The 12,238-nt window shown below is 53.4% G+C and overlaps 1 protein-coding gene across 1 annotated transcript; it reads right to left on the bottom strand.

The window, feature by feature from the left end:
- Positions 1 to 7,120: 7,120 nt before the first annotated feature.
- On the bottom strand, positions 7,121 to 7,906 carry BZA05DRAFT_461951 (uncharacterized protein; the record flags this gene model as incomplete). The annotated part of the gene is made up of 1 exon (XM_051487693.1): positions 7,121 to 7,906. The coding sequence occupies one exon, from the start codon at positions 7,904 to 7,906 to the stop codon at positions 7,121 to 7,123; it is 786 nt and encodes a 261-aa protein (XP_051335254.1).
- Positions 7,907 to 12,238: the final 4,332 nt, after the last annotated feature.

Genomic DNA, 12,238 nt, shown 5'->3' with positions numbered 1-12,238 from the left:
GCTGGCTGGGGGGATGGGGGGATGGGGGGATGGGGGGATGTGGGATTCACTGATACACCTCGGCGGGCGTTGGTTTTTGTTTTATAGGCGGGCAGGCGGGCAGGCGGGATTCACTCATACACCTCGGCGGGAGTTTTGTTTTTGTTTTTGTTTTTTGTCTGTACACTTGGGGGATTCACTCATACACCTCGGCGGAGTTTGGACTTTGTTTTGACTTTTTGATTGTAGTGTTGTATTGATTGGCGGCGGGGCGGCGGGGCGGCAGGCATGATTCACTCATACACCTCGGCGGGCGTTGATCTCTGTCTCTGTTTTTTTTTTGCTTGTACACTTTGAGGATTCACTGATACACCTCGGCGGAGTTTGGATTCTTTGTTTTTGATTGTAGTATTGTAGTATTGTACTGTATATCATATCGAATATAGGTGGCTCGAATATACGTAGCACAAATACCAGAAATATCTCTCATGTACTGTGCAGTGTGAACTTCCAGTACCTCTGGCTGTCTCTGATTCTGCAGAGTGTCTAGAAGAGCCGGAAAAGGGATATGCGGAGAGGGCACTCCGGGAGGAGCGGATTGATGTACGCCGTGGGCCCGTGATAATCGAGCTCGTGATGTACTATCGGCTGACGGCTGCCTTCCACCACCCGGTTGATCTAACACTTAGAGGTAGGTGTACACGGGCCGATATATGCCGGTTGGTCTAACACTTGGAGGTCTAGTCGGCCCGTATACACCTACCTCTAAGTGTTAGACCAAACATACACGACGATACTATACACTCTATGTTTATTACTGCGGAGGTGGTGCGGGAGGTTGTGCGTGCCTGTGTCGTAGACTCTATATAGACTGTAGAGGTCTAACACTTAGAGGTAGGTGGATACGGCCCGGGATTTCGGAGCCTGCCGGTCGGGATTTCGGAGCCTGCCGGTCGGGACTCGGCAGTTAACCTGTGAAGCGGCAGCGGCCGAGGCGATGCGACGGTGACTTCTTTTGCATTGATTCAAAGCAACCGTGTCTATGGTGAAGGTGAGAGCGGGGGGTTGCAGTGGGGGTTGCTGCAATGGATGACCAGGATCTGTAATTACCAGCACCCGGGAGACAACTTCAAAGCGAGTGCAAGATAGTGAGTGAATCTACGAGGCGGTTCATGGGGTATAACCTGCCCACTTCTCACACATTTCAATTTTGAATTGCGATTGCGAAGAGGGTTATCCCCAGCGGAGTCGCAAACGTAGACTTAGGGCTCGCCTGCCGTGGTGGTCCGTGTGTTCTGGCGTAGATTTTGTTATAAATTCAACCTCTTCGTCCTCCACTTCTTCTCTTCTTCTCTTCACTTTCTCTCTTCACTTCTAATATCACAAATATCCAAGATCACTTGGTCATTCTCGAGTGTAAGATAATCCCAATCTCCTTCATCGTGTTTATAGTACTGACTTGCAATAGTCCCGCACTTTGCTTTCGATTCGAAAAGAGCTTGGTCTCAAGGGATCGTGTGTAGGATAACACCTCCTCCTTCAGTGTGGCTACTAACATGCAAAAGATTTGTGTCGCGGGGGCAAGGAATTCTGGTGCGGGAATCTGGTGCGGGCGCCGGTTCATGCCAACATGAAGACCACCAAGGCTGCGTAAGTGATTACTCCCGTCTTCTCTGCTCATAGCCTAGTCATAGATACTAATATTATTTTCTTCAGAAGCCATTCCACTGACATTGTGGAGCTCCGCCTACCCCTAGGCAATGTTTGCCGCTCCTGCCGGTGCGGCAACCAAGCAGCACCGACTGCAGGGGACATCACGAAAACCGGAGAAGACACCATCAAGTCTCCCGTCGACACCATCAAGGATCGTGTCGACAACATCAAGCATACCGTCGGCGACACCATCGCCGTCGCGGTTACCGTCAACAATACATTGTTGTCCGCGATGAGGCCCCTTTTCGATAGGGAGGTTTTCTGGGGTTTCTTTCAACCCGTTGCCGGTGGGAGTTTGTTTTTTTGACACCCCACCGGCCACTGCACCGCAGTGTGCAGCTGCTAAAAGGAGATTCGTCTCCAACACGTAAGTGATTCCTACCACCATCGCTACTTATGGCCAAGCCATACTGATATTCTTTTCTTCAGAATGGAAGCGTCGAATATCATGTGGCTGCCTACTACATTCTCCACAAGCAATTTTTGCTGTGTGCGCCAAAGGCTATGAAAAAGCCGCCTACCTTGTTGCGTTCCGGAGAGACCTCCGAACACCATACCGGAGCAGTTCGCAGCCACAGTCGCTTGTGGCGGCGCCGATGCCGAACCCGAAGCTCCCATGGGCTGCTGCTCGCAGAGACCTGCGAAAAGCCCAACACACCACGTGTTGGCGGCAAGTTGAACGCCAGGAGAACGGCACTGCCACCTTGGCTGCTCTTCGGGGGGCCAGCAACTAATGTTGCCGGCCCGTTGAGGCTAGTCGAAGTCACAGATTCCGACCAGGGCGTCGACAAATGTTGCCGGCCGCTTGAAGATGGCGGTGCAGCTGACGCTGGTTCCACCGACTGCTGCTCGGAGAGACCTCCGAGCAGCCAAGCAGCCGCGCAGCCGCGCAACGTTGTTGCCGGCGCGTGGAAGGTCGCGGGGTGCGGTGGCACAAAGGTGGAGAAGTCATTGCCTCTGTCGGTGGTACTCGAAAGAGGGGAAGCATGGATGCGGAACCAAAGGCTACCTCCAAACCACTGTCTCCGGACGACGCCGTATCCGTCTCGTCTAGCAATTCAGCAGACCGCTTCGAAGGAACCAATCTTGTCGCTGGGCCCGCCCATGACACCGTTCGTTTGGCTAGCACCGTTATCAAGCGGAATCGCTACTCTTATTCTTTCTTCAGCAGCAAGTCAACCAACTTACTGTGTTGCCGGCTCGTCGTTGGCGGCCGTTGAAGGCGGCGGCGACGCCGCCTTTGACTCCTGCTCGGGGAGACCTCCGAGCAGGCCGACAACACATGTTGCCGGCCCGCTACTTCGAGTGCTTCTCCGAGTGACCCCGAGCAGCCCGGTAACCGATGTTGCTGGACCTCGACTACTGCTCGGAGAGACCTCTCAAGCCAAGCAACCCATGTTGCTGGCCCGTTGGAGGTGTCGGCGACGCCACCTTTGGTTGCTGTTAGGGGAGGCTGCAGCAGCAAGTCGACCAGCTAGCTGTGTTGCCGGGCCTGGTGTCGGAGAGATGAGGAGCGCGAACATGTGGGTTTGCGAGATGTGCACCAACGACAAGAACCGCACCGCACCGTGTCGGTGAGGATGTGGACCAGTCGGTGCACCGGCTGCTGGTGGCTGCCAAACAGATGTTGCCGGCCCGTTGAGAGTGGCGGTGACGCCACACCCCGACAACCGATGTTGCCGGCTCGTTGAAGGCGGCGGCGACGCCGCCTTTGACTACTACCGACACCGACTCATCCGACCTCTCCCACTGCCTCACTAAGACGGACGGCTTCGACCTATAGCCTGGTCAATTCTCAAGAGTCGGCTCACCTTCCACGCGACGTGGCTTTCTACTTAAATTACCACAACCAATTTCCGCCAGAGACCGCCAACTCGACGAGGAGTGTTTCATCAACCGATCCCTTGATGCATCTCTCCGGAAACACATCAGCCTGCCTGGCGCAGATGGCCGAACTTCTTATCGATCAGCATAAGCGCCGGCGCGACGCGCAGATCGCGAACCGCCCACCCCACCTCGCCACCTTTGACTGCGATTCGGAGTTATCTCCGAGCAGCCCGGCAACATGTTGCCGGCCCAATGAAGGTGGCGGGGACGTCACCCGTGACTGCTGCTCGGAGAGACCTCCGAGCAGCTCGAGCAAGATTTTGCCGGCCCGTTGGGGGTGGCGGCGACGCCACTCTTAACTGCTGCTCGGAGAGATCTCCCAGCAGCTCCCCAACAGATGTTGCCGGCCGGACCGGCAGGGTTTACTCGACCAAAGTGCACCCTGATCTCAGGGTGCGCCGCGACCTGGCGGTTCGCGGCTACTGGTAGCCGCGAACCATGATGTTAGGAGGGCAGAAATTGGAATAATTTGCCTCGACGAGTTCGACAAGATTGCCAAACCTACGACGGCTGGCCGTCTTCCGGTCTTCCAAACATCCCCTTCTACGCGTAAGTGATTCCCCGCGTATACCCACCCTCGGATAGTGACTATTCCGAGGGTGATGCCACCGAAGTGGTAAAGTGCCTATCGCCGAGCAGCAGACGGCTCAGCAGAGTGCCACCGGTGGGTTACCAGAACTACGATTACACCATGTGCGCGTCCACGAGAATAATACCCTCCGTCGACCGGTCCGGGGGCCGGCCGCGGGCGGCCAGGCAGTAGTGACTGCCATGGATCTTTCCATCTCCCGCACCCAGCATCGGATCGGGGTGCCTTGCACCCCTTTCCTAATGGCCATACGTGGCCAGCTGTCAACAAGTACTCGGGAAGTACTTGGGTGGAGGTGTGGGGGGGGGGCCCCGCGAGGCCAGCTTGATCTGGCAATATAACAAGGAGAGTATTCTGGCACTTCTGGATAGCGGCGTTCGTCGGTATCAATCTGTGCCAGAATACTCTCCGTGGAGAACCCCGAGGTCTCCACCGCGCGAAACTGGAGTCGAACAGTAAACCATCAACTACTGAGAGCAAGCACTGCAGTCTGTTTCCCTTCGATGATACTGTTCTGGCCAGTTTCCGGCGCAATCGAAAATAGGTTTTCAGTCTAACCTGGATAATCAACCAGTTATCCAGGTTAAACTGGCGGATCAGTGTAGTGTCGGCGTTCAAGTGTCGGACCTCGGTGGTTTTGCGTCGGTGTGGATGGGTTGGTATGGATGGTCACTGTTGATGTCTCGGGCCTATTTGGCTTTGATCCGCACTTTGAAAATTACTTTGATTTTAGCAAAATCCAATTCTTTGCGGAGAGATACGAAGCCAAGGGCAAACATCGAGGCAGTCCAGCTCAAACTGGGCACTTCCTTGGGGCCTTTCATTTGGGCTGTCCGGCGGGGCGCCCGGAGAGCGCGGAGGGCGCGGAAGGCGCGGAGAGTGGGGAAGGCGGGGTTCCGCCCGCGTAGGCACGGAGGGGGGGATATATATCCCGGGCGAGCAGCAGTAGTAGCTAGAAACATAGCAATATAATGGAGCAGTTCGTTCTCGTATAATTATACATCAATGACCTTGCAAAGCAGTACCAGCAGCTGGCGGTGGCGTACCCAAAAAGACCTATCCCTGACACCATGGTATTTTAAAATTCAGGCCGAAAACCATGGCATTTTAAACATTTGCCGTTTTGTTTGATAATCATTGTATTCGACGTTATTAGATGATGCCCCATAAAGCGCAGGCGGTGCTTTCCGCGGTTTTTAATCGAGTGTCATTTCTCTGTGACATCCGTATTTGAGGTTTGCGCGTATATCCTTTTGCTCCGCCGCTCCGTGTAATCGAATAAACCCTATATTCGAACACGCCTAATAGCCAGCCCGAAGCTCTTCGATGAGAAGTGCCAGGCATCCGAAGGAGTTCATGCGATATCACTCGCTGCGGCACTGCAATCGTTGAAAATGAGAAAATTGCTGTCTCTATTGCGAGATACTTTGAACAGGTCTGATGCGCCTGAATGTGATATGTAATATGAGGTAGTTTTTTGATCCTGATTGTGGCTCAAGTGTTTTGGTGCGAGGCGTGCAAAACGTTATCACCTTTTGTCGTTTGAGACGTCTTATCTGCACACGAATCATAACTCCGATACCGTATTACACGTAATCATGGCCCGAGCACGGACATGAACACTTTGCCGGAAGTTTGCAGTTCGTTTAGTGAATTCTACGTATCCAGTGAGTTGAAATGTTGCTCTTCAGAAATCTGAAACAGCCACAGTTATAAATACCCGGTGCAGCCCAGCGGTCTTTGCTGTACGCGGGGATGGAGAAGGCCACATGGAAGACCAGCCGTTGCTCCTTACTCCTTGCTCCTTGCTCCTGGGTGCCACCCGCTACGGCTCACTCATGCCTCTTCTTCTGATCGTTAAGGTCCTAGACTCTAGACTCCTAGCAGTTCCCATCATCGGCTTCGTATGTAGCCGTGCCCGCCCTGGTCCCTGACTCCCCGTTGGATAAAAGCTGGTGGTTGAGATCGTTAGGCTCGGGGTTCTAACTTCTCCTCTCCCAGTTGGTCTATGTACATTTTTTTTAAAAAAAAACCGCCGGCCTTTTGATGCTTAATCGTGATTAACTGCCACCATAAAAAGTGCCCAGCTTTGTACCGGTAGTCAGAGTAGATCGCCGTGGCCCGTCCGGATTCTGCATGCGACCGCTCCTGTGAAACGGAAACGTAGTTCTACCACATAGGTATAGTGACGTAGTTTTCCTACTCCTCTGGACTCTGCTCTAGTATCAGAACTATGATATTGCGGATCCGCAAGCAAACGTGACTCGTGACCGAGAGGAGGGAGGGTTGTGACGGGCGTCCCCCGGAACTGCTTGTATCTCCAAGAGGTCCATGCTTTCCCTGCCGGCTGTTAGGACGGGACGGGGAGAGCAGCCCTTTCCGTAGTTACGGCAGATTGTATCGCACCTGTTTGGTTGCGGTGAAAGGGATCCAGATTTGGGTAGGTAGAGCTTATATGATTCTAGGATTCTATTCTGTTTGTGCTACAAGTTGGCGGACATGATTCCTCGACATGGGCGTGGATGTCGAAGTACATAGGCGTGAATGATGGTGGAGATACATGATGTCATTGGCGGGGAGTGGAGCTTGAGAATACCTAGGTGGTTAATAGAGGTAGAGACACCGGGCCACGTCGGATCGGAGCAGGAATTCAGGAGGAAACTGAGCAGTTCGACAAGCACATAGTCACAATACCGAGAAGCGAGCGATAGTTTTCTCAACAATCATCAATTCCCATTCTCGTATCCCAGAACCCTTGAAAAACAATCATTATTTCCCATTACCGTATCTCAGAACCCTTGAAGAAAGTATGTAGTATCAACCCAGCTCTCGAAACATTATCCATCGGCTCCACGGACAGACAAGACGCAGTAACGAGTGGCGCGTGATCGGCCGACTTGATTCTCTAACGTTAGCACTGTCACCACCGCCGAGGGTATATTCCACAAACCTCTAAGCGTCAGCAAGAACGAACTCCTCCATATCGGAGTCGGAGTCAGAGTCAGAGTCGGAGTTAGAGTCGGATTCACAGTTGGATTCACAGTTAGATTCAGAGCGGAAGTCAGAGCCGGAGTCCGAGCCGCCGTACTCAGCCACTGTCGATCCACCGGTGTTTTCGTCGGACACCTGCGCTTCGTAAACCTGCGCTTCGTACAAATCCTGTGCCATGAGAAAGATCTCTTGCGTGTGCAATAGTGCTTCCCTGAACTGCATCTCCTCCTCGAACTCCATCACTTCCTTGAGCAACTGGGCCTCATGATACAACTGGGCTTCATGATACAACTGGGCCTCCCTGAACAGAAGGGCCTCCTTGGCGTCGTAGAGCTTCTCGTCCTTGTCCTTGTCGTCGAACTTGTTGACAGCTCCATCTCCGCCGAGGCCGTTCTCGAGGTCCCTCTCGGGATGAAACTCGTCGAGGTGGATGCGAAAGAGGACCAACCTGATCGGGCGGTCGAGGAACATCAAGCAGGTGAGAGCGAAACCGGCCACGAAGCTGGAGGACGTAACGAGGCCCAGGTACCAGCCGAAGATGAAGCAGTGCGTCCTGTCAATGTCGGCGGCGTCGCACTTCTCTTGGTGGTCGGCATCGATGAGAATTGCCGTCGACCAAACGAAAAGGAAGACGCTGCCCACAAAGAGCAGAAGCATGGTGTAACGCATGCTGCGGAGATGAATCTGGCGGCGGTCGTAAGGAGTAAGCTGGCAGCGGTGGTAGGGAGTAGGAGCGAGATTCGGCATGGTGGGCCTTGGGGTGGGGTTGTGTGGGGAGATGTGGAGAGAAAGTCTTGTGGTAGAGGGTTGGGGTGTTGTGGTAGAGGAGGGTTGTGTGTTGTAGGAGAGAAGATGTAGGAGGGTCGAAGGTGATTGTTTAAGAGCGAAAGCGATGCTGCTGGTCGCCGTATCAGGATTCACTAGCAGCAACCCTTCAGAGCGTCTTCATCAGATATCACGCAGAACTCAGACCAGACAAAGCACGTGCAGAAGTTAGTGTACCTAGTTCAGCGTCATACATAGAACAGGAATTCTTGCGGGGCAATGGCAAAATCTCTCGCACCCTTTCTCTGGGGAGGCGGCCAGTCGAAATGCCAAGGTACTTCCTTCCACGTGACAATCCACTATCCACCAGCGAGGTAGCTTCTACCCATCTACAATAGTAAAGCCAGCCAGCCATCCTTTGCGTAATCAATCCGCTCTGGCCCTCTCGACTCTCAAGTTGGTTTCGTGATGGATGGTGATAAATGGATAGATGCGACTTCCGGGCAGCGGAAACACAGCTCACTGTACTTCGTGATAGACAACCTTCGGTCGAGTACTGCGCGGATGAGCAACCCATCCCAGGACCCAGGCCTCGGACGCTGGTCTCCCCTCTTTAAATCATCCTTCCTCTCCAAATCGTCCTTCCTCTTCCTCGTCTATTCGTCTAGTCTACGCATCATCCCCTCCACTACTACCACGTGCTCACAGCTCACCAAGTCGTCACCGAATGGAAAGGACAAATAGAGTCAGAGGTTTGGCTGAGCGTGATTTTCAGCTCGGGGCTGAAACAGACGAGCCATAGGTACTAAGCCATCACGTTCGGACTGGGGGATTGGGGAGATGATGGAATATTTGTGCGAGCAGAGTCGGTGCCTACCTACCTAGGTAGCGGCAAAGCGGGGTGGGTGGCTTGCACACCGAGAAAGCAGCAACTCCACGTTTTAGGTTGCTCGACAGCGCACTTCTGTGACCCTGCTTCTCGTTTGCCGCCCACACAGCAGCATCCACATTCTCACCCGCTACATCAATGATCACGCCGATCCCCAACAGACACTTTCTCACCTCCACGCCTTTTAACCAGCCTCGACTCCCGCAAAACTCCGTCAGCAAACCTACAGTACCGAATACACAAATGCAGCCACTTTTCACCATGACTCGGCTCTTCGCTGGCTTTGTGCTGGTGACGATGCTGCTCGACGCTCTTTTTGGCATTGTGGTAGTTAAAGTGCCTCACTTCAGCTACTGCAGCGCCTCCGACCAAACGACGCTCATCTTTAACCTGATCGTGAGCTTCATCTTCATTGTTTTCGTGGTGGCCGCCTGACAGATGTTCCTCAAGTTGAATTACAACGCCCCACACCGCTCAAGCACCGCCTCTTCCAAGGTCTGGTTGTTCGGCTCCTTCTCAATGGTTGTCGACACCGATACTCCGGACCATCCGGCACCAGCCAGTCGCCAACTCGATGTACGTGTCGGTGATTTGGTTTAATGTCCTCGGGCATCAATAGACCGAGTTGGGAACGGACGGATAAGATGGGAACGGACGGATAGGATGGGACGAACGGATATTGTGGGGCGGACGGATATTGTGGGGCGGACGGATATCTTGGGATTTGGTTTTTGCTCCTGTGTATCTCTTTAAATACTGTCTGTTGTCCGCTCTTTTTTGTTCTGTATCTAGCAATCACATCTCCATCTTTCTCTCACTCGTTTGCTCAGATCCGCTTGACAAAAGTACGCACAGAGGAATCGTCGGCTTCTACATCGCTGAAGAGCTCCCACCGCCACAAAGCTGAACATCTATGTGAGAAGGGGGGTTCAGTCTTCACATGAAGTGGAAGTCTCACGCCTATCGTCACAAATGAGTCACCTTGTCTTAATGGCTTCCTCCATGTGATACAAATCAAGCATAGGGACTACTACAAGCCCGCACGTGCGTTTCCCTAGGCTGTTGCGTGTAACTGTTTTTTCTTTCTGTTTTATCGTTATTAGAATATAGCCTATACACTATAGACTTAGCCATTGCTGAATGACTTCAGTGTATAGTGCTACGATTTAGTTAGGTAGCATGCAATCAATGATTAAACCAAAAACAAAGCGGTATGTACCTGGTACACTCCCCATTCCCCACTCTAACTCATCCCGCTGAGCCCGCTGAGCCCAGTGATCTTTTCACCCAGCTCCGCTCAGCTTCCACCCAACTCCCGGCTCTCACGCGGAACACGCCTTGCAACCCAGCGCAACCCACAGCGCAACCCACACCATCCATTCACTTGAATACTGCCGACCGATCAAGTACCTACCGTACCGTATATCCTCCCGCCTCTCGCCTCCCCCTTCACGCCTCTCCTCTCCACGCGCCCGAATAGGCAAACCGATGCGACACCAAGATGAGACGACGAGTGATTACGCGTGCGTGAGTGCGTGCGTGAGTGAGTGAGTAAGCTGCATCCGCACGTACGTACTCGCTGAGCTAGAAATTGATCAGCCGCGGGCTTCCTTTTACTCCCTCGACTCTCGAGATATTCGGATCGGTGCCGGTCAGGCAGGGCGGGGCGGGGTGGCTGGTCAACTGTGTACGGTAGGTAGGCGTGCAGGATGGGTGGTCGCGGATGGCCGATGGCCGATGGGAGAGATGATACATAGTATGTACTTAGTAGATCACCGATGAGGGAGCCCAGAGACCGATGAGGGAACCCAGAGACCGATGAGGGAACCCAGAGACCGATGACATTCCTATAACGCAGCACGGACAATAGGCCTACCAAGCAATCACGCGAACACCTGTTCAAAAACTACTCACGGTGGAGAAGTCAACAGAAAGCCTTGTGGGCAAAGGTTGGGAAGGAGACGGAGAGAAGGAAAGAGAGGTGGTCGATAGCTTGTTCGCCGACGAGCGGTGCAGCGAGGCAATCCTAGAGTTTCTAAGAACGACGGATGTGGGGAGGAAAGCTCCACCAGACCTGGAGGAGGAGGAGGAGGAGGCAAGCATCGCATTGGGAGCAGAGCAAGAGTTCCCAGCAGGGTACTGTGTCTGCGGCCGGTGCGAGGAAGTAGGAGATGAGGATATGCGGTAATATTCTCGTGGTGCTATTACTTTTGTTATTTGTTTGGCAGGCAGGCAGCGGCGCCACATCGTGCTGGCTGGTAACGGGGTCGCAACCCTCGGCCGGCCAGAGTGGGCAGGAAAGGAGTGCGACGGTTTGCCATAGTCTAGATAGGTTGCACGCGAAATAAAAAGGAAGATCTTTCTCTCTCTTTAACGCAGCACGGAGCCAATACCTCCATCAATTGGACGGAGATCCACTCACGACATCAACCAGGCGACGTACCCATCTACATATCCCATCTACATATCCCATCCACCCTATCACATCCACCACCACCACCACCACGTTCTCACCAGGCCAGACACGGGAGATTATGCATTGTTTGCAAGAGTAGAGTTAGTACCTACTACCACCTACCTGGTACAGACCCCACTCCCCACTCTAACTCATCCCGCTGAGCGGCTGAGCCCAGTGATCTTTCCGCCAGCTCCAGCCTCTCCCGCGCAACCCACACCATCCATCATCTGAAACGCTGCTGATCGATTAACTATTCGCGAGCCCGAATAGGCAAGCCGATGCGACCTCGTGATGCAATGACGACTGATTACGTGTGAGTGAGTAAGCTACATCCGTAGGTAATCGGTCCGGACTCCGAAGTGCTACGGACCGTGAAAATCGTTCAGTTATGGGCATCCGTTCGCTCCCTCGGGATATGCGGACCAGTGCTGGTCGAGGTAAGGTGGGATGGAATGGCTGGTCAACACTGTAGTCGAGCAGCATGGTCGCTGGTGGTCGACGGAGGATGATACTTAGATCACCGATACAGACTCATGGGGAACCCAGGGACCAATGACTCCTGGAACGCAGCACTGAGCTAATACCTCTATCAGTTGGCAGTGAGTTCCCTCACGAAATCCACACCACGCCCTACCACGGGAGGTACCCATCCCATTCCATCCCCCCCCATCCATCCCATTCCATCCCATCCAACCTATCCCATCGCTTCACATCAGATCAGATCAGATCACATCACAAGTCACGTCTCATTCTCATCGCATTGCATGCACAAACCAGGAAACCAGCTCGACCGTAACGCCGTCCGTCTTACTATTCTCTCCGCTTCTCCCCCATCTCCCCCATCTCCCCTTCCTTCTCTCCCCATTCTTCTCCCCATCTCCCCATCTCCCCATCTCCCCATCTCAACCGCCCTGACACGCATGTAAAGCAAACACATTAACCCCCCCCCGTAATGAAAGCTAACAGT

This window comes from Tricharina praecox (assembly GCF_024521635.1).
Source record: "Tricharina praecox strain CBS 144465 chromosome Unknown BZA05scaffold_37, whole genome shotgun sequence".
NCBI classification, from domain to species: Eukaryota; Fungi; Ascomycota; class Pezizomycetes; order Pezizales; family Pyronemataceae; genus Tricharina; species Tricharina praecox.
This window is presented reverse-complemented; position numbering and strand designations above follow the sequence as displayed.